The sequence below is a fragment of the Oncorhynchus clarkii genome, chromosome 3, assembly GCF_045791955.1.
Source record: "Oncorhynchus clarkii lewisi isolate Uvic-CL-2024 chromosome 3, UVic_Ocla_1.0, whole genome shotgun sequence".
Classification (NCBI taxonomy): Eukaryota; Metazoa; Chordata; class Actinopteri; order Salmoniformes; family Salmonidae; genus Oncorhynchus; species Oncorhynchus clarkii.
The window spans coordinates 55,564,388-55,586,843 of record NC_092149.1 but is presented as its reverse complement, the minus strand read 5'-3'; the positions used below and the strand labels follow the sequence as shown (position 1 = coordinate 55,586,843).

Sequence of the window (22,456 nt, the reverse complement as noted above, 5' to 3'; positions counted from 1 at the left end):
TGTTATTAATGATAGTTATCACAAAGTTGACATTTCATTTTCTGTAACATTGCTGACCGTTTATAGTCCTGTTTATAATCCTTGCTTATGTCACTCAAAACACCAAGGTATTGGACTCTTTATAAGCTTTCAAGTGATTAAGAAAAATAAAAATCTAATGCAAATGGATGTCTTTGTGTGGAGCAATGTTGTTTTCTTAGCACCGGACAACAACAATAGGACACAGGTTGTTAGGGCACTATGGCACATTCCGTTCTCTTCTAATTCCGTTAGTTCCTTGGCCCGTATAACATCACCAAACAGGTGTGTAAATGCAGCCCTTGACAATGTGTAGGACAAAAGGCCCTGAAGTTTGATGGCTAATCTAAGGCAGCGAGACATGTCCAAATTGTCCATATAGAAATAAAAACACTGCACAACCCGTCAGCGAATACCTCACAGCAAGTTTTATTTATACATCCAAAAAACAGATCAAATTATCACACTATATACAGATATTACATACAGTGTTTATACACATATTACATAATTTGTACACAAGAAAAATATACATAAAAATGTAAACCTTTGTATACAAAAAAATACCTTAGACAAATTAAACAAGGACCAATAAAAGGTGACTAGATTATTATTAGCTCATCCTATCATGTTTAAAAACAGTAATACAGTACATTCAATGAGTATAGGAATTTGTCAGCCAATCTCTCAGATTTCAAGCGCCCCGTGGAGTTGGATCTATATCGTTGGTGGGGAGTCTAGCTGTGCAATGTCTCTCATCTCATGCTTTGTGAATACAGCAGTATCGCCTTGCTTGCGCAAATTCAAGACCACTTTCCAGCCCACCTAATTCCTAGGGGCTGTACATCTAGGAACAACAATGGGGTGGTCAAGCAAAAGAAACAAACTTGAGTCTGCTCTGGTAATGTGTCTCTTTGGAACTGGGAGAAAGAACTAGGCCTTCAGTTGGAATTGTGGCCTGCTCAGGTCTTAAAAATATGTGTGTGCAGTTGACAGCTGTTAGTAATCCGTATCCTGACAAAATGCAAGATGCCTACTAGGTGAATCTCTGGCCTCTCAGTCCTGTTTAGAGCAGGTCAGCGATGTCCTCCAAATCCAAACTGATTACAGGTGCTGTTATGTATATCCCTAGTACTTGCAAAGAAAATTAAATAAAAGGTTCAAATGGTATGCAACGCTATGGTTGGATTTACTGCTCTCTAGAGTGATCCAGTAGTAAATGAGGGAGAAATGTTGTGGCTTTGCACTCAGCTGTCAGGTTGTCTCTCCATGCAATCCCAGTCTTTCAGCAGCAAATGCTTGCCAGAATGTAATAGCTATCAAAACGACTGTCTTACACAATTATAGACATTGTCTTATAATTGACAGTGTACAGAAACATCGATCATTCCACTTCAGATAAATGAAGAGTTCTGCTAGCCATTAAAACAAGAGAAAGGTTTCCATCAAGCACTTTGCAAATGGCAAGATTTTTTTTATTTTTTGTTTTACTTCATTTTCAATCCATTGCAACTCGTTAACTCACCAATAAAACCCACTGTAGAGATTTCTACCCTACAAATATATCTAATACTTAACACTGAGTTTCTTTCAGTTAAAAAAATATATACCGAACCTCATGGTTTACTGCTGTAATAAGGGTTATTAAAAGCAGATAGGACAGAGTTGTCAGGTAGAGTCCATCCTCATTCCCTAACCAAACAGTTAACAGAGACCCATGCTTCATTGACCTTAATTCACCTGATAATCATTTTGTATTACAACAGACAGTGCTATACCTCAAATGCTCATTGCACCAGTTTACATCAATGGTGTCACTACCACAGACAGCTAACAGAGGGTTAAACAAGGGGGCCATAATTTCACATCCATATACACATCCACTGTATCCATATACACTGCTAGACTAGTGAAAGACAACATTCTGGTCCTTTACTGAATGAGTTCTGATATTGAAGAGAACCATTTCCCCCCCACTGGGTTCCTGAAGTAGAGAGTTTCTCTCTTAGCAGGGACCACATGCATGCATGTCCCAATAAAAACGCCATTATTTAGCAAGACCAGAGAGCACCATGGAGAGTTGCGGACAATAAAGCCCCTAGATATGGCCATTACCCTCGCAATAACATTGACCCTTTTTCCCTTCGCTATGTGAAACTAAGTATGACCCAAGAGAAGCTTCCTGACCTGGGTCCGGTTTCCCAAAAGCATCTTAAGGCTAAGTTCATCGTTAGAACTATAGGATCCTAACAATTAACTTATAGCCTTAAGATGCTTTTGGCAAGCTGGCTCCTGTTCAGTTACAGACAGTCTATATCTCTACTCAAACAGTTTAGCCTTGATTTAGAACAAACTGTTTATGACACAGGAGTTATACAGGCCCCAAAATATTTCTGGTCCACATTGGTATGGATTACATAATGAAGATACATAAAGTGAAGACTAATACAATACATTACACGACTGTGACCGAGTATGGCAATGTGTTTATTGCTTAAAGTAACAAGATTTACCTTCAAGTGTCTAATAGGCCACCCGTAAGGAGTTCCCCAAAGAACGGTGAGGTCAAAAGACCTTTTACATTTGAGTAAACCGATAAAATACCAAATATATACACAATATAAAAAAAGCTGTTTAAAAATGGTTCGGCCAAATTCTGTGTCTGTTAAGTCGTGGGAGGAGATAAGTCTACTTCATGATATTCGACAGAGCAATTTCCTCTGTTGCTTCATAATGGGTCACACACAGATGCCTACAAAGGATCTACCCTAGAATCTCTTTCAAAGGTGAATGGAATGAGGAACAGATGAGGCGATGCAATGATCATAGCAAGGCAGGTTATAGTTGAAGACTTAAGACAGGACTAAACTGGCGATACAAAAAAAAAAAAAAACAGACCACTGATTGAGGCTTTGTCATAGAATTCTCTAGCACTGTTGCGGTCACTATGATAGGAATAATCGCTCCTAAAAAGGTACTTCCTCCAATGTTCCTCCAAGTGAGTCCATGTTTCAACTGAGGGACCTCCCTCACTCCACACAAACGCTGCCCAACATCTCCCCCTGCTGGTGATACCCTCGAGCGGCATTCAAATCAAACCACTGGACTCTTGCATACTCTTTCAGATGGCCAAATGGCTATAACATCACCAAATCATTACAGTTAAGGAATATCTGAGGTTGTGGAAATTCAGATAGTATAGTGCACCGTTACCACATTTCACACTTGAAGTAGATGGAAAATGCATCGACTGTGGGTGAATGAGTGTCTAGAGTCCATGGTTTGACCGGCTCGCTCTCAGTCACTGTGTGGAAAAGGGGGTGTTACACTGTTGGCACTTGCAGCGGTGGCACTAGCTATGGAGAAGCCAGTGGGGGGCGCCGTGGAGCTGTGACTGGGCTGCACGTCCTTGGGGATGCCACTGTGGGAGGCCAGCTGGTGGCCAAAGGCAGCGCTGAACTGAGGGAGCTGCTGCTTGGACTGGGTGGAGGTCAGGAGGTCGCGTGGTGAGGGGTTGGGGGGAGCAGTCAAGCCCGTCAGGCCGCTCTGGGGGATCGCTGAGAGGGCAGCCATGGGCTGCAGGGTCACAGAGTGGGAGGTGGAGGAGGGGGGAGTGGAAAGAGAGGTGGATATGAGATGGCCCTCAGGTCTGATGAGGTTGCCAAACTGTGTGGGGTCAGTGAGGGGCAGGTGGAGGTTGTTCCAGGAGGACTGCGGGGGGCCTGGTACCCCGCTCAGAGGGACCTCCACAAGGAGAGGAGTCTCTGTCTGGAAGGAGGTGGCATGGGGGGAGGACATGTGGTCACTATAGGGGGATGGCACATGCTCGGTGCTGTAATGGCTGCCCTGTGGAGACGAGGTGGGCACTTCAGGCTTGGCCAGGATGTTGGGCTGGTGTGTCCGGGGGAACGTTCGCTCTGACAGGGGGCTCTGTGCGACTGTGGGGGTGGTGAGGCTAGGCCCAGGGGGGGGGGCCTGGCCCTGGGGCTGCTGAGGTGACACCGCAGAGGAGAAGTGGCCTCCAGCAGAGTGCAGCAGGTTGTCCTCCAGCTCCAGGCTGGAGAAGTTCTCTGGGGGGATGCGGCCATTGAGCAGGTCCCCAATCCCACCCGGCTGGACCCCTGGCCCAGGAAACACTGCTGCCATGACCCGATGGTCCACTCCATCTGCCTGCGCCATCTCCGCCATGGAGGTCAGGCACACCAGGGAGTCTGGGTAGGAGCCCATCAGCCCAGCCTGCAGTGCTCGCACCAGCTCTTCAGCCTCCTCCGTGGTGGGTAGCAGCTCCCCATTTTTACCTGAGGATATACACAACTTTCTTACCCACACCCTAGGAATCTACCAACAATCTCCCTTTCTCAAAAGATCAAGAAGAAATAGGAGTAAATAGTTGAGACTCCAGTTTATTCAGCAGACAAACCGGATCAAATACAACAATTTTTGAAAAATAAAAAAATAAAAAGGCTGACATCACACACATGCTAAAAATACCCCCATTGGGAAAGTCTTAATCTAACTGAGGTTATATTGCAGGTCAAATCTAAAAGTATAAACTAACATTCATGAATAGGACCTTGAGCAGTGAAATCCATGACAATAAGCAAATTAAGTGTACCTTCAAACAAGTCAAAGTCCTGCAGGTCATCGGGGAGCCTGGGTAATACGTCCGAGAAGTCTTCCTGGTTCAGCTCGAGGTCGTTTGGAATGTCTGCCATGTCATTGGTGATGTCATCAGGAAGCTCATCAGTGCTCAGTTCGGGCGTCGAAGGACTCCTGCCACCAAGACAGCTTCATAAAATACAATTCTCAGTGCACACTGATAGGACTGTGCAGTCATTTGTGACAATATATTGATACTACTTATGTACATCTTTCCCTTTCAAGATGATTCGATACGTATCTAGATATAGGCTCCCATTTATACAGGAACCATACCTCTTAGTTTGAAACAATTCAGTGCAATTCTGTTTGATTTGAGAACAAATCTATGCGATTCGGTTCGATGCACTAAAACCATTCATTATCCATTCTAAATTCAAATCTGCTGCTGATGGAGCTCATGAGCTGGGTCTCTCTGAGCATGCGTGCGTGCTTGTACTAGTATCCTCGTGGGTACCGGAAATCCCTAAAAGTCCCCACAAGGATAGTGAAACAAGGAAAATGATCCCCATGTGGACATTTCCCACGTCCTCATGAGGACAAAGGCTATTTTAAACTCAGGGGTTAGGTTTAGAATTAGGCTAAGATTGGGGGATTTTGAATGGAAATAAAATGTTAGTTCCCCACAAGGACAGTAAAACATATGCTGTGTGTGTGTGTGTGTGTGTGTGTGTGTGTGTGTGTGTGTGTGTGTGTGTAAATTCTGTATGTCAGGGATGGGCAACTTAGATGGGGGTGGGGGCCACAAAAAAAATCTGATCATGGGGGGCTACAGTGGCTCACTGGTCTGCATACCCACATATGTGGTCAGAGCCGGCTCTAGACTTTTGGGGGCCCTATCTTAAGAGTTAATTTCCTGTAATTCTACACATTTTGCCATGGGCCGCAGAACATTTTAAACAGTTTTAAAGAAGGTTTGTGGCAAATCTACACATTTAGCCATTGGGCAGAGAGAATATTTTCCAATTTTGTAACTAATTTCCAGACATTTTACTCATTTTGCCATGGGGCAGAGAGAAATTAGCAATTTTACAGTTAATTTCCTGCAAGTTTGCACATTATGCCATAGGGTGGAGAGAAATGTTAGCAGTTTTTATAAGATATCTGAGTGAGAGCTACTAACAAAATCATTGGGGGCCCCGCGGTTGGTAATTTAACCATGATTACAAGTTTATCCCCAAAAAGTTCTACTAAGCTAACATATGGAATTGTTTTAAGATGATCATACCATGGATCATTTAGCTAGTCGATGATGAATTTTAGGACCCCTGTCGGTATAAAAAAAGTATTTAATAAATTATTTAATTTGGCCTTTACTACTATAGACAAAAAAAACTAAGTGAATAACATTCATAAATGGCAAAATGACTTTTTTTTCCTTAATCATAAGGAATAAGGTTTTGAAGTGTCTGTCCTATATCTAGGAGATATAAGAAAGCTCAGGAATTATTATATATAAATATTAATTTTTTAACGCATATTTAATCCCTTTTTGGTGGGGAGGGGGGGGGGGGGGGGGACAAAACATTTTTTTTTTTACCGGTACCAGGTTACCATCATACGAGTCCCGTGGGGGTCGTAGAACGTGAGAGCCTCATCTTTACACTCAGACATGTTAGTTTGTAGGCCAAACAGTTCGCATGCTACAGACGTTTTTGTGAAAAGACTGTTTTTCAGGATGTCTCCTGGTCGGATAAACAGCACTGTAGCTCTGCCACTTTCCATCTGCCACTTTCCATCGCAGAGGACGCGCTGGCCTGAGATGAAGCCCATGCAAAAAACAGATCTCTACCTTTTTATGGATCACTAGTCACGTTAATAATTCCACTTTAATAATGTTCATTTCAAAAACATTTCCAATGCATTTCAGCCCTGACACAAAAGGACCAGCTGACATCATGTCAGTGATTCTCTCGTTAACACAGGTGTGAGTGTTGACGAGGACAAGGCTGGAGATCACTGTCATGCTGATTGAGTTCAAATAACAGACTGGAAGCTTCAAAAGGAGGGTTCTGTTTGTAATCATTGATCTTCCTCGGTCAACCATGGTTACCTGCAAGGAAACATGTGCCGTCATCATTGCTTTGCACAAAAAGGGCTTCGCAGGCAAGGATATTGCTGCCAGTAAGACTGCACCGAAATCAACCATTTATCGGATCATCAAGAACTTCAAGGAGAGCGGTTCAATTGTTGTGAAGAAGGCTTCAGGGCACCCAAGAAAGTCCAGCAAGCGCCAGGACCGTCTCCTAAAGTTGATTCAGCTGCGGGATCAGGGCACCACCAGTACAGAGCTTGCTCAGGAATGGCAGCAGGCAGGTGTGAGTGCATCTGCACACACAGCGAGGCGAAGACTTTTGGAGGATGGCCTGGTGTCAAGAAGGGCAGCTAAGAAGCCACTTCTCTCCAGGAAAAACATCGGGGACAGACTGATATTCTGCAAAAGGTACAAGGATTGGACTGCTGAGGACTGGGGTAAAGTAATTTTCTCTGATGAATACCCTTTCCGATTGTTTGGGGCATCCGGAAAAAAGCTTGTCCGGAAAAGACAAGGTGAGACCTACCATCAGTCCTGTGTCATGCCAACAGTAAAGCATCCAGAGACCATTCATTTGTGGGGGTTGCTTATCAGCCAAGGGAGTGGGCTCACTCACAATTTTGCCTAAGAACACAATGAATAAAGAATGGTACCAACACATCCTCCGAGAGCAACTTCTCCCAACCATCCAGGAACAGTTTGGTGACGAACAATGCTTTTTCAAGCATGATTAAGCACCTTGCCATAAGGCAAAAGTGGCTCGGGGAACAAAACATCGATATTTTGTGTCCATGGCCAGGAAACTCCCCAGACCTTAATCCCATTGAGAACTTGTGGTCAATCCTCAAGAGGCGGGTAGACAAACAAAAACCCACAAATTCTGACAAACTCCAAGCATTGATTATGCAAGAATGGGCTGCCATCAGTCAGGATGTGGCCCAGAAGTTAATTGACAGCATGCCAGGGCAGATTGAAGAGGTCTTGAAAAAGAAGGGTCAACACTTCAAATATTGACTCGTTGCATCAACTTCATGTAATTGTCAATGAAAGCTTTTGACACTTATGAAATGCTTTGTAATTATACTTCAGTATTCCATGGTAACATCTGACAAAAATATCTAAAGACACTGAAGCAGCAAACTTTGTGGAAATTAATATGTGTCATTCTTAAAACTTTTGGTCACAACTGTACATATTCTTATTCCGTCCCTTAGATTTGAGTGTATTAGGTAGTTGTGGAATTGTTAGATTACTTATTAGACTAGCTGTGACACTAGAGATTCTGGGTTCGAGTCCAGGCTCGGTCACAACTAGCCGCGACCGGGAGACCCATGGGGTGGCGCAAAATTGGCCCAGCGTCATCCGGGTTAGGGGAGGGTTTGGCCGGCAGGGTTGTTCTTTTCCCATCCCGCACTAGCGACTCCTGTGACGGGCTGGGCACAATGCACGCTGACACAGTCGCCAGGTGTACGGTGTTTCTTCCGACACATTGGTGTGGCTGGCTTCCGGGTTAAGCGGGCGTTGTGTCATGAAGCAGAGCGGCTTGGTTGGGTTGTGTTTCGGAGGACGCATGGCTCTCGACCTTCGCCTCTCCTGAGTCCGTACGGGAGTTGCAGCAATGGGACAAGAGACTAACTACAAATTGGATACCATGAAATTGGGGGGGAGAAAAAAATGTATTTAAAAAAAATATGATTTATTAGATATTACTGCACTGTTGGAACTAGAAGCACAAGCATTTTGCTACATCGCTTTAACATCTGCTAACCATCGGTATGTGACCAATACAATTGTATTAGATTTATGGAGATTTTTTAAAATTAAGTTAATAAGATTGGCGCAAGGGTGCGTCAATCGACGCTAGGGGTGATTCACTACCAAATGTTCAAATTGCACTTTGTGTAATGTACTATTCTAACTCTCAACAGTAAGTTGAGACCCCGATTGAGTAAAAAAAAATATATATATATATATATATATATTCCACAGGCCGCATCCCTGGTGTATGTACATGTGTAAATGATGTAGGTCTATGGTGTATACTATTTAGGCACCTGATCTGAGCCATCAGGGAGACTACCAGATTAGGGGGGTTTAATGTAGCCTGTTTTTTTGTCCCCCCCCACACTTTGGTTTTGACATCCCCATCACCCACTAATTTACATGTCATTTTTGCAGATTAAGTGTTTGATAGTAATGTATCAATATTTATCGTTTACAAATCAAAATCAAATGGTTTTGACTGTTTTATTTTTTATTTATTTATTTTAACCCCTTTTTCTCCCCAATTTCATGGTATCCATGTAGCTCACTGTGTATGTATGCTACATACTGTGTATGTATGCTACATGTATCCAGTAGCTACTATCTTGTCTCATCGCTACAACTCCCGTATGGGCTCGGGAGAGACGAAGGTTGAAAGTCATGCGTCCTCCGATACACAACCCAATCAAGCCGCACTGCTTCTTAACACAGCACGTATCCAACCCGGAAGCCAGCCGCACCAATGCGCCGGAGGAAACACCGTGCACCTGGCCACCTTGGCGCCCAGCCCGCCACAGGAGTGGTGCGCGATGAGACAAGGACACCCCTACCGACCAAGCGACGCTAGGCCAATTGTGCGTCGCCCCACGGACCTCCCGGTCGCGGCCGGTTACGACAGAGCCTGGGCGCGAACCCAGGAACTCTGATGGCACAGCTGGCGCTGCAGTACACTGCGCCACCCGGGAGGCCAGGTTTTGACTGTTTTTAAGTTTAGTGAGCTTCTTTTCTCCTCCCGCTTTGGCCATGCAGTGCGCCTCGCAAAAGTGATTCCTCATTATGAAATGATCAACTTTACCCTGTAGATCTAAAAATGACCATATACACCAGGGCTGCCCAACCCTCTTCCTGGAGATCTACCGTCCTGTGGGTTTTCAGTCCAACCCTAATTTAACACACCTGATTCTACTTATTAGCTGCTCAACAAGACCTTAACTAGCTGAATCAGATATGTTAAATTGGGGTTGGACTGAAAACCTACAGGACAGTAGATCTCTAGGAAGAGGGTTGGGTAGACCTGATATACACGGATTGTTTAAAGCTGCAATATGTCACTTTTGGGCGACCCGACCAAATTCACATAGAAATGTGAGTTATAGATCTGTCATTCTTATTGAATGCAAGTCTAAGAAGTTGTGGGTAGATCTGTTCTATGTGCTCTATTTCTATGCTTCCTGTTCTTAAGTTTTGTTTTTGCATCTTTTACTTTCAGTTTTGTACAGCATGCTTGAAACAGCTGAATATACAATATTTTTGGTTATTGAAAAGATATTTCACAGCGGTTTAGATGGCACAATGATCCTCTACACTTGTTTTGTCACAAACTGCAATTAGGCAAACTATTAGAATTTTAGCAACCAGGAAATGGCGGAGTGATTTAAGCATATTGTACCTTTAAAGCAAAACTATTGCTGATCGAAAACCTGATCAAAATAAAATATACTGTAAGCCCAGTTCAGCAGGTATAGCCAGATGAGAGCTGGTCAGCGCGCGAAGCTTGGCACAGTGAGCTAAGCTTGGCACAGACACGTCAGTTGTCACAAAGGACTACGTAGAAGAAAGTAATATGAGCAACAACAAAAAGATTAAATCGGAGATTCGTAACATTTGAATCAATTTTTTGACGATCCATGGATTGGTGTCCGTGGACCGAGGCAGTCGTACATTATCTTAAAACATTTGAATCGGTGACAGATGCGTATCGTTACATTCCTAGTTAATACTAGAGCTGAGAGAGGACGAGAGAGAGAGATTAAGTGAGTGGGACAGACCTGATGCTAGCCTGGGTGGGCATGGTCAGGCTGGAGGAGGAAGGCATTCCCAAGTTCCCCTGGGGCAGAGCCGGCGGGATGGGCTTTTGGGGCCGCCATGGCCCTCTCCTCCTCTTCTTTTTGTGTTTCTTGGTGAGCGCCGGCGGTTTGCTCTTCTTCCGCGGCTTCCGCTGCTGCTGTTGCTGGTGCTGCACTCTTCTGTTCCCATCCCCACGCAGGAAATTGTCCTATAGGAAAAACACATGTCCACAAGTATAGTAATACAGAGCAGATACTGTGCCATAGGTATTACAATGGCAACGCTCCAATTTACTGACTGAAGGGGAACTCACCATCTTTTTGGCATGCTCCTCACAGAGCGGTGTCTGATGCGTGATGTCAAACACAGGGATGGAGCATTGTTGTCCATCTGCAAATTTGGCTGTGCAACTGGAGAAGAGCTGCTGGGAGCGATTCAACAGAACGTCTGCAGAGAAACCGTGAAGGAAACACTCCAATGGAAAAGATAGCACACACAGTCATGTGTCAAAAACAGGATACATCATTTGAATCTGTTCGCTAAGTTGCAACAAGACAAGTTAAAAAGCCATTCCCCAATAAATTACAGTTTAGGTATAAGAGTTCCGTGTGCCATGTAACTGATGTAAGGGGTTGGTGAAAAGGATACGCTGGAAGCAGTGTCGGGTGAAGGGTAGAGCTTGGCTAGTGCAGGCCCGGCCCTTGGTGCTTCCAGTGCAGATTCCCGCCTCTGTCTCCTGCTGCCCCAGCGCACTGAGCAGAGAGACAGACCCACACTCAGGACACAACCACATCAACACTTCCTCAGCTATTCACAACACAACTAGCATATCAACGCTCTTCAGAACACAATTATCATTACTGGGGACAGGTGCTTCCCCTGATCACGTGACCAACTGACCAAGAAGGACTTGAGTATCTAGGGCCTGGGCACTAATTATAACTTACCTCACAAATTTTGGGAGATTATCCATTGACAGATGGTATTGAAGGAGACTAACCAGGCCCTAGGGAGTTTTGAGTCCAGTGTTGAGTGTGGGTACCTTGACGAGGTCTGGGAGACCTTGCGCAGCTCCTGGATCAACTGGCCAGCACAGTCAGGGTCTTTACTGGCGGCATGCAGCAGGGCTTTACGGAAGGCATAGCGGTATCTCTTCTGGCGCATGGTTGCCCTCTCCTGCCTGCACAAGTGCTTGTATTTATCCTGGAGGTACGAGCACAGCCGCGCCAGACGTGTTCTCCGAGAGCTACCGGCATCTTCATCAGAGCTGTGATGGGAACAAAATAAACAACAGTCATAGCCTATTCATGTTTGAATAAAATGAGAGCCTAACTATGAGCATGTGAGAAAGCAACATACACGTCCTGTGTGTGTCCTTCCTGTAGTCTCCAGGCGTTGTGATATGGTGGAACTCTCTCGGCCTCCACGTCATCATCCTCTGCACTGTCTTCAGACCAGTCCAACCCTGGAAGAAGAATAGAATAGTCAGATCATCTATATTACACAGACCCCATGTCCCACAACTAATAAGCATTATTATTATTTTTTTTTTAAGTAATAAATGCCTTTTGTAAACTAACACTTAGACTTGTCTTTTCCTACTTAGCACTGACTATGCTGATACCTACTTTGAGGTAAAAATGTACTTACTATGACTGAGAAAAGCGGTTGTTCCACCTAGATATCTTAAGATGAATGCACCAACTGCAAATCGCTCTGGATAAGAGCATCTTCTAAATTACTCAAATAGATTTTTTCCCCCCCACTAACTGGTCTACTGACCAATCAAATCAGATATCTTCACATCAGATCAAAAGAACAATTACATAGTGAAAAATAACATCTGAATTGTGCTGCATGTGTAAACTCTATTTAACATGGATAGGAAGAAGAGGTACCTAGATGAGGGAAAAGGTCTCCATGCTCCTGATGTCTTTGGGCGCAGAGCTGTACCAGATGCTGTAACCTGGCCAGGCAGGCAGGGGGAGGTGAGAAGGCAGCTGGGCGCATGGCCACCATATGCCGCTGAGTGCTGTCCCAGCTACTGGATGGCAAGGGCGTGGCAGTGAACAGAGCTTTCCTGCTGAGGGGGGGACCGGAGGACTGCACCTGACTGGGAGCCGTGTTGGGGGGCAGCCCGACAGGCAGAAAGGCGGGAGTCTGAGGTGGAGCTGGCTTGCATAAAAAACCCTGCTGCTGTCCTGGGAGGACAAACGAGGGCATGGTGGAGTGCTGGGAGGGCTGGAGGAGTCCTGTCTGCTGTTTACGGGGGAGGTGAGGGTGGAGGGGTGAGGAGGGGTGCACACGGGGAAGAGGAGAGGGGCTAAAGTGCTCTAGAGGTGGTTGGAAAAAGTCAGTGTCGTGATGGTGGAGCTGGAGTTTCTGGCTGAGCACCAGCCGACTGTGTAGTTTCTTCCTGACAGCGGAGCCCTTCCGAGCAGCGCACTCTTCCCCGTTTGTGTCGTCCTCATAAAAGGCAAAAGGGTCCAGGATCTCCCCGTCTGGGAGGGGTAAGAGACGGGTGCAGGGTGGAGAGGGTGGCAGCTCATCCAGGCCGTTGGAGGCCTTTAGGGCCAGTGAGGGCACAGTTATGTTAAGAGCCACTGACTCCAGGTGAGGTCGTGAGCGCATCTCCTCCAATGTATCATGCTTCTTCTTCCGCTCCTTCTTGGGGATAAACCCAAGAACTTGGAGGTGGCTGTTACAGTATCTGTGGAACACACACACGTTTAACAAGCTGTTCACAACTATGACAGATGGGTCAATGACAAAGACCTACCGTCCTCAGTGCAGAGGACAACTTTCTATTGTATCGTCACACCCACCTGCGGTCCTCAGACTTGGGGATGGGGTTGGTGCACTGTTGGCTGTTGTACTTGGCCACATATTCACATTGCTTGAAGGGGGCAGTCTTATCCTCCAGGACATGACGGATACAGAAGGCATAGCCATTGAGCCTGCGCTGCTTGCAGAGCTTTGGGCTGTATGAGCACAATGGCTTATTGTCCACCTCCGAGAAGTGGATGTGTTTGCCCTCATACATCACGTGACTCTTGTCCTTGAGAACATCAGCTGATGGGAGAGGAAGATGCCAGGGAAAACCATAAGTCTTACATCATACACAGTAATGCAGAGACTGCCCTGAATATGCAAACAAGACAAACACAAACAGACTGGGGGTACAGAAATAAACATTTACAGCTCCCCTGACTCTATAGTTTGACTTGTTAGCAACATCACCATGCACAATTCAGGAATCTAATCAATAATTTGTTCATGAGGTACGTAAAACATGCACACATGACCGAAATAATCGGAGGATCTGTGGCATATGACTTCATGTTTGTTTAATTTGTTTTTTAACCAATGCTGTAAATGGACATTTTTGGCTTAGGGCAATCAGTTGTAGAAAGTACAGTAATGCTTCCCCATACCTGTGGCCACAGTACATTCATGCGCACGAGGATGCAGTCAGACTGAAGTTGCCCGTTACATGCAAATAAATACAGGATGTGGAAACGCTGTCCTGTAATGTCACAATGTCATTTTCAGAATGTCACCAGTTATTCCATTAGCTAGTTAACGTTAGATAACCTTGCATTAAACGAGGCTCTCATAAAAATATAACTATTACCTAACTAACGTTATGATTAAAACTGAAGGAATAGCTCGCTAGCTAATACATGCACACTTCTTGAGCACATTGAATTAAATAACGTTAAGTAAACTACGTGTCTAATTATCTACTAAACAGCCCGACAAATACTAGTTAGTTATCAAAACAAATAGTTAGCTCCCATATTTACTTACTTGCTACCTATCGTACTTTAGCTAGCAACTTAGGTAACGTTAGCGAACCGAGCTAGATAGCTAACGTTTGCTATCTAGCTAGCTACATTTCTTGGGCAGCTAGCTTGCTAACGTTTGTAGATAGTTAACTAGCTACATTATGGTCAATTTGCACACCTCCGAAAAGTATTGGCATTGGACAACAATTACAAATGTATATGTTAACGACATACATTAACATCATACATAACTAGCTAACTAGTTACCTTATACAATTGCCACTGTAGCCTACTGTCTAGCGATATGTTGTTAGCTAACGTTAGCACATTAGTTAACATTAGCCAACTACGCTAAAAACACAAAAGTTGCGGTAGCCAGGAAACGGAAACATCAATATACACCAGAAGATGTCTATGAAATATTATGCTCCATTTTCAGCAAACTGAAATATATTTGATAATATAAAAATATCTTCAGACTGGGATTTCACGAGAACCAAACATACGGCAAGGGGAGGCACAGAGGCCCGTTCAAAAAGGCCTTCAAAACATTGCATGCAAGTCATCTGATCATCTTCCGTTTAGAAAAATACATTTAGGTGATTAATGAAACGTTGTGAACGTATGTATATTATATTACAGCTCATTAACCAGCTATAATTAGCATATGTTGTGTGATACAGATAACAAATCAAACGTTTCAACATTAAACAATAAGGCCTACCAGACCTAATAATCCTAGGGCCTCGAGTAGCAAAGTCGTCCTTCTAGTCCTGAGCCATAACCGGGCTCCCCAAAAATCGAAGTCGAGGCTGTGAAGAGGCTTCGCTTACCTTCAATTGGTATAGGCTATGTAGGGTATTCACTCCGGAAAGACTGTAGAAGTGCCAGAAGAATCAGCTTGCCTATTTGTGCATCGATAATCTATATTTTAGGATACTAATAATGCTCCTATTCGAATACAATATAATTGAAAATACTGATGCATGTAAATGAGGTTTATCCACAGCAAATATTAGCAGTTGGGAGCTGCTGAGGATTTTAGTTCAGTCCACAGTAGACTCCTCACAGCACCACTACAGGCACTGCGGAGACATGACAACAGTCCACTATACAACAACAACCTCTCTACCATATTGGAAATTCAACTTTGTATTAGCTACAGCAGTGAAGAAATGCAATTTTATGTATTGCCGAGTACATTAATGGCAATGCTAATTGGAGTGTAAAGTAGCTAGAGTTATGCGCTTTGAAACAAGTTACATTTCCCTACTTATATCAACCTTATTATAACACGTCACGGTTCTATCTGGCAACGGCTGATATCACAGCATTCTTTATGAATGAGTTCTCTCTACCCTGGCTGCAACACTGTTGCCCAATGCTGATGCAGCTAGTACCCATCACGTCTATTCCTACTAACAGCTTGTAACTATACAAAGTTATAGGGGAACACAGCTTTAGTGTAATACTCCACATTAACGTATTCTTCTTTCCTTAGGAAAATAAGTAAAAGTTAGATTTTTGGTTAATTTCTCTGCTGTAGAAATCAACATTTCTGATAAGCCTGCCTTATTGGTTCACAATGCACTTGTGTCATTCTCACCAGCTCAATTTGGCCATTACAATACATGCATTTGTGGGTGTGTGATTATAAATAAGTATTTCATGAAGGTTACAATTAAGTACATTTAATCTATTTCAACAGTGTAATAAAAATATTTGTGATCACCGATATAAACTGTGCTAGAGTGGTACATAAGACATTCCAATGTGATAGATTGTGCTGGCCAATGGCTCTATTCAGGCTCCATCTCCAAAAATTAAGAAGAGTTTGTGCTTTACCATTGACTACTAAATGAAGAAAAATAGATTTATTACACGTACTCTTGTATACATTATCTACAAAGCAGCGTATTCTCAATCATTGGGGAAAATACAATCTATACACAATTCACAGTGGTAAGGTAATATACATAGAGGAAATAAATTATCTATGCCATTGTCAGCTGGAAGACTGAAAGGTGCTTGTACTGCATTTGGTCATTAAGGGTATGAGGAAGTTGTGTGTATACTATAGCATAGGAAGTTGTGCGTGTAGGAAGTTGTGTGTATAGTTAGGAATGGAATAGGCATCTATTACAATAACTTTACTGCATAATAAATATGTTTCTATGGATGTGCCACAGCTGTTGTTAAAGTGAGAATTGTATGAGGTACTGCATCTATTGCATTGACTTCATGACATACATTCGTATATTTTTGTAGGTGTGCAAATTATTTCTATAGGTGTGTGAGAGTTGAACAGGCATCTATTACAATGACACTGTACGGCACATCTATGGATATGTCTATGGATATATGTAGGCCTAATGGTTATTTCTGCAAGTATGTGAGAGTTGGATAGACATGTTACATTTAGAGAGGAATGACCCTGAAAACAGAGCTTCAGCATATGGATGGTTCCTCTATAGCTTGGGCTCCTTCTGTTACAGCCTTCACACACTTAGCCATTGTCTGGGAGGCTCTGCTGATAGGATCTGTGGAGAAGTGAGAGATTTTAACACAACATTCACATACAGTAGTAAAGAAAAGACAGAGTCAGTAGGCCTGTCTCACCTGTCATGTAAAAGTCTCGAACAGTGAGCTGTGGAGGAACCAGAGGCTCTGTGAGGATGGTCTGATTCACAGCCTGAGGGAGAAGACAGAGACCATTAGTTTACAACCTAATTAACCATAGGGAGCAGACACGAGGCACGAGTGTGTTTAAAAATGTAAAAATAACATGTTCATAGGAGAGGTTTTCCTCAGGCCAAATATTTTTCCTACTTCCTAAGAAGAACACTAACAATATTCTTTAGGGAGTTCCAGGGAAGACAGAGGCATTTGTGTGGGTGTACTATATATAGTGTTACAACTGACCTTGGCCAGTTCATTTGCCTGCTTAAAATAGTTAGCCTCCTCCACGTCATCATAGCGCACCAGGTTGGGTGAAACCTCCGCCAATCTGTCACGCACCTCATCCATGGTCTCATAGGGCAGTGTCAGTCCAGCAAGCTATAGAAAAACGCCAACACAGTTAAGTCATGAAATTGCTACTGAACACATTCACTGACTGATAAGTGCGGTGAACCAGTAGTTTACCTCAGATATGGCGCGGATGATCTTCCAGTCCTCCCTGGCCATGCCTGGAGCAGTCACAGCCAGCCTAGTCTGTTGGGCGCGCCCCTCAGTGTTCACATAGGTGCTACATTTCTCTGTGTACGCTGCTCCAGGGAGAATGATGTCAGCCATCGTCGCCCCAGCGTCTCCATGGTGCCCTGTGTAGAGTTATGGAACAAAAACGACATTCAGTCTGGTGCAAGACTCACTTAAAGATCATGGATATTATTGTTGAAATTCTTTACACCAAAGATTGGTGTTATGTCTCTGTTGTGGAGGAGCTTTGCTGACCCTGATAAATGATGAAGCTGTCCTTTGCCAGGTCTTGGCGGGTGATGCAGCTAGCATCGGCCCCAAGGAGGAACAGGACTTTGGGCGGATTCTTCCTGATGGCCTCCACGCCTGGCTTGTACCCAAGATCCAACGCAGCTACTTGACTGGCCACCCTGTAGTAAGAAACAGACAAAAAAATAGGGAATTTGCTGTGAAAACTAATAAAAACAAATTCTACATCAATCTAAATGTGAGATCAAGTACAGTAGTAGTTATTACCTGTGAAGCACATTGAGAACCTTCCAGCTTTCCTCCACTCCACTGCTGACACGGGCATTCTGAGCAATGGTAGACACTGCTGCGTGTATTGCGCCCCCATCCTCTCTCTGCAGGGAACCACTGCCCAACACCACGACAGGACGCTTTGCCTTGGCAAGAACCTGGGAACGAGATTTTAAATAACTGTTGATGTAGCAAATTCTCAATGACAGCACTTAGTGGCCGACCATGAGAGACCTGTAAATAATACATGACTACCTTAGAGAAGGGGTGGGTCCCAGCAGCTATTTCCTGCAGGACCTTAGCAGACTCCCCAAGGTGATCGTATGTGTAGGTCAAGTCCACCTCCTGCCCCACCAAGGCTACCTGCAGCTCGTTATGAAGCCAACTACCCAGGGTACAACATGAAGCATTCATACCAGTCATCTCAATGGTGTAAACATGTTTCAGATTTATAGTTTCCACTTAAAGAGAGTGCGTAAATCAGGAGCTGGATGCTGCACACAGCTCTGACAGTTTACATGCTAATTGAGATGCCAGTGATTTTTGTCAGCACTTAAATCCCATCCCAGCTATACCTCTTCCTGATGCGTGCGTTGAAAAGTGGTGCCTCATAGCGTGGGTTGGTGCCAACTAGGAGCAGCAAATCAGCCTCTTCAATGCCAGCGATGCGGGAATTCAGTAGGTAGTTTGAGCGCAGGTCAGAACTATAGTAAATAGAACCCAAATCAGGAATGTTCCACTGAGGTCTTATCTTAACTAGCTCTGTACCACTGTATTCCCCTCAGGCTCAGCCTTGCCTTACCCAGCCCCAGCCATGGGGAAGATCTCCTCAGTACATAGGCTGTCACTATTCAAGCGGTTCAGCATGTCTTTCAGGGCGATTAGAGCCTCTGCATCCACCATCCCTCCTACAATGGCCGCTACACTGGTGCCTTGGGCTCCTTGCAACTGCAAAAGTAAACACTGATGTAATAGGCTACTCGTGTCTACACACCATTAAAAAGACTTGCACACAAACACAACAACATCAACATGGAAATGCATGAATCACAACAGATCATGCTACATCTCAGGTCATGAGACACTGTGGATAAACTGTTCTCTCGTTGTTTATAAACATTTAAAAAATTGTTTTTAATTGAACTTTTATTTAACTAGGCATGTCAGTTAAGAGCAAATTCTTATTTACAATGACGGCCTACACCGGCCAAACCCAGATGACGCCGGGCCAATTGTGCCCCGCCCACATACCATGGAGGAAGGTCCGACTGTAAACAGAAACGTTCAATATGCCACAAATATCACATACCACCCCAGCCACTCTAGTCAACACATCCTCCCAGGAAGTGGCCACCAGCTGTCCAGACGCATCCTTCACCATGGGCTGAGTGAGGCGCTGCCGCTTCAGCCCATCGTAGGCAAACCTGCCATCGAGGGAGAGAATGAGTTCACTGTTAATTCAGACAGACAAGGCAAAGCAGTGTGGATTTGACATGAGCTGGTCCTCAGCTTACCTGGTCTTATCTGAGATCCACTCCTCATTGATGTCCTCGTGGAGACGGGGCAGAATCCTCATGACCTCACCACCCCGGGTGCTCACTACGATGTTGCTGCCCACCGCATCCAGCACGTCAATGGATTCAGTCTTCCTGTGAGGAGAAAAAGGTTTGTTGATAACCAACAAGGTCTATGTACCACTACTTGGATTCCATTTCAAGAGCTGGCTAGTATTGTATTCAAAACAACATACTGTAATGCACATACCTGGTCTCCCAGGGTCGGGAAGTGAAGGCATACGGCTTGGAAGTCAGTGCTCCCACAGGGCATATGTCAATTACATTCCCAGACAGCTCCGACATGAACATCTTCTCCACATAAGTGCCAATTTGCAAGTCATTGCCCCTTCCAGTGGTTCCCAGATCCTCCACACCTGCAATCTCACTGGCAAAGCTGCAAAGATGGAAAACATTATTTAGCACATAGATAGCGGTCCCCTTTTGAAATGATTAGTAATTATTAGTATAATTAATCCTTCCAAGGTGGACCGTGATTACTAGTCTGACTCACCGGACACATCGGGTGCACTGGATACAGCGGGTCATGATGGTCTTGATGAGGGGACCAATGTTCTTGTCCTCCACAGCTCTCTTGCTCTCCAAGAAGCGGCTCCGGTCACTGCCAAACTGCATGGACTGGTCCTGCAGTCAGCACACAATGGCAAAAACATGTTACTTTTACAAGTCCAAAAGTCCAAAAACCTCATTACCAGTTACTTCCACTTGTTGAATCATCATCATTACTATCCTCTTCAAGAGGAGATTTAGAAGTTCTAGGAAACAATGATGACATATTTTTTTACCTGAAGGTCACATTCTCCCCCCTGGTCACAGATTGGGCAGTCTAAAGGGTGATTGGCCAACAGGAACTCCATCACACCCTCTCTACCAGAAGAGGGTAAAAAAAAGAAATGCTATAGTACTGGTGATGATTACCAAATAAGAAGGTAATGCAAAGGGATGATGTGTTTGCAGGTGATTCTTCCTACCTAGCCTTCCTTGTTTTGTCAGAGTCAGTTAAAATGTTCCAACCCTTCATGACTGGCATGGCACATGCTGCCACTGGCTGTAAAGAGATGTGCTTGTGTTGATATTAGAATAAGAGTGTACACCATAAACAAGGGTACAAGTACACGCCAGCCAATTTAAAAGCTTCAATCACCCATAAGAACATACCTTTGGAGCTTTCTCAATCTCCACGAGACACATCCGACAGTTCCCTGCAACTGACAAGCGCTCATGGTAACAGAAGCGAGGAATCTGCACTCCCACCTTTTCACATGCCTAAAACAAGATATCAATAAAGTCTAAAGTAATTGCCAAAGCAGTTACTCTGTATAAACATCTGACAAGACATTATATTCTAGAGTCAAGTATTTGTCAAATATCAGTGATTAGAGCCCCCACTACCTGCAGCACTGTGGTTCCTGGTTCCACCATGAGTGGCTTCCCATCCACAAATACCTCCACCAGGTTACTGGCTGCTGCTGTAGCTGCATTGTGAACTATAAACACATTTTTATTTTTTTATTAAACAGTCTACACCCTTGTATCAAAAACCACCCTCCATCTTACTCTTTGTATTTCACACAATGGCATAGACTTTATTATCCCAATTTCAAATTGAACTAATGAATTATGTAGTGCACCATCACAATAAAAGGCAATTTTAACAAACCACCTGCACTAAACTGAGCAGATCGGATATCACCATTCCAGCCAAGCCCTGACAATTCTGTTATCCTGCAGATAATCCGTGAGCAGAATAAAGTAACAAGGACAACATGGGCACCTGTGCCATACGAATTGTTCACCTCTTATTCCTTCATGTATAATAACATATCATGATATTATTAATACCGTTGGTAAATTTATGAGGCCTACCATTTTTTGTGATTGCCACGCTCCCTGTAGAGTGAGCGACTCCGAGAGCGCGACTCACCGCAGGTAGACGCAACATGCTGAAAACGAAAATATGTACAGGTAAAATAGCCAACTAAAAATGTAATTTCATCAACTTTACTTGCCATTTAGAAAGTGCAATCACTTCCATATTAGCAAGCAGCATCACCTGATATTTGTGTATAAAGATTGCTTGTGTGTTCAGACATACGCTAAGTACGCAAATGATGCATTTGGCATTAACCCGTCTCTCCTTAGATTAGACAGGAATAAAAAGATTAACGTTAGCTTTGTAAATGGCTAGCTAACATTAGCTATAAGGTAATCATTCGCATATTTATTTGTAAAGCTACATAGCAGTTGCATATTTATGATAAGAAAACAACAGCTTGCAAATGCATAACTGCTATCCCTGACAACACTGATCCTTTATTTTACTATGGCCATGACCCATCTATACTAAACGCTAACGTTACCTATCTATTTTTACAACCGTCGCACTTCATGGTGCTTTGACCTAAACTAGACATGATGGATTTCAAAACACCTTCAAATATCACACTCCTCTTATACATTTAAAATGTAAACACGAGAGCAGTTATTGCAAGTCCTTACCTTGCCACTAGCATCGGCAGTACCCCAATGGACACCACTGACTGCGTACTTTCTCTATTCAAATGCGACACGATTAGGTAATTCCCGTAATATATGTCGCGTTCAAAACAACTGGGAACTCGGAATTCTCCGACTTCAGTGCGTTCAAGACAACTGGGAACTCGGGGAAAAAAAAGTGCTCCGACTTGGAAAAATCGTTTTGAACGGTCATCCAACAAGAAATTCCAAGTTGGAAACTCGGGCATATTTCTAGAGCCCCGACTTTCCAACCTGAAAAAAACCGACGTCATGCTTTGACCTCGTTCTTTTCCAAATTCCCAGTTGTCTTGAAAGCA

General features: G+C 44.0%; 2 protein-coding genes across 3 annotated transcripts; both read right to left on the bottom strand.

Moving 5' to 3' along the window:
- Positions 1-423: 423 nt before the first annotated feature.
- LOC139398930 (INO80 complex subunit Da) lies at positions 424-15,420 on the bottom strand. 2 transcript variants are annotated; one of them, XM_071144621.1, is made up of 10 exons: positions 15,165-15,420; positions 13,369-13,615; positions 12,442-13,253; positions 11,903-12,008; positions 11,586-11,810; positions 11,192-11,295; positions 10,857-10,990; positions 10,525-10,751; positions 4,634-4,791; positions 424-4,316 (listed from the first exon to the last, which is right to left on the bottom strand). In XM_071144621.1, exons 2-10 carry the CDS (start codon positions 13,584-13,586, stop codon positions 3,316-3,318), a joined length of 2,985 nt encoding a protein of 994 aa, XP_071000722.1. In that variant the 5' UTR covers positions 13,587-13,615; positions 15,165-15,420; the 3' UTR covers positions 424-3,315. The 2 variants fall into 2 exon arrangements, with proteins under 2 accessions (XP_071000722.1, XP_071000723.1); XM_071144622.1 differs by having other exon boundaries at positions 15,061-15,418.
- A 770-nt stretch (positions 15,421-16,190) lies between these two features.
- Positions 16,191-22,228, bottom strand: LOC139398914 (NADH-ubiquinone oxidoreductase 75 kDa subunit, mitochondrial-like). Its single transcript, XM_071144619.1, has 19 exons — positions 22,122-22,228; positions 21,489-21,565; positions 21,015-21,109; positions 20,781-20,888; positions 20,594-20,670; positions 20,408-20,489; positions 20,116-20,246; positions 19,813-19,998; positions 19,563-19,697; positions 19,358-19,472; positions 18,851-18,996; positions 18,624-18,752; positions 18,304-18,433; positions 18,046-18,206; positions 17,785-17,939; positions 17,476-17,651; positions 17,254-17,388; positions 16,951-17,023; positions 16,191-16,871 (listed from the first exon to the last, which is right to left on the bottom strand). The coding sequence occupies exons 1-19, from the start codon at positions 22,133-22,135 to the stop codon at positions 16,780-16,782; spliced, it is 2,217 nt and encodes a 738-aa protein (XP_071000720.1). The 5' UTR covers positions 22,136-22,228; the 3' UTR covers positions 16,191-16,779.
- Positions 22,229-22,456: the final 228 nt, after the last annotated feature.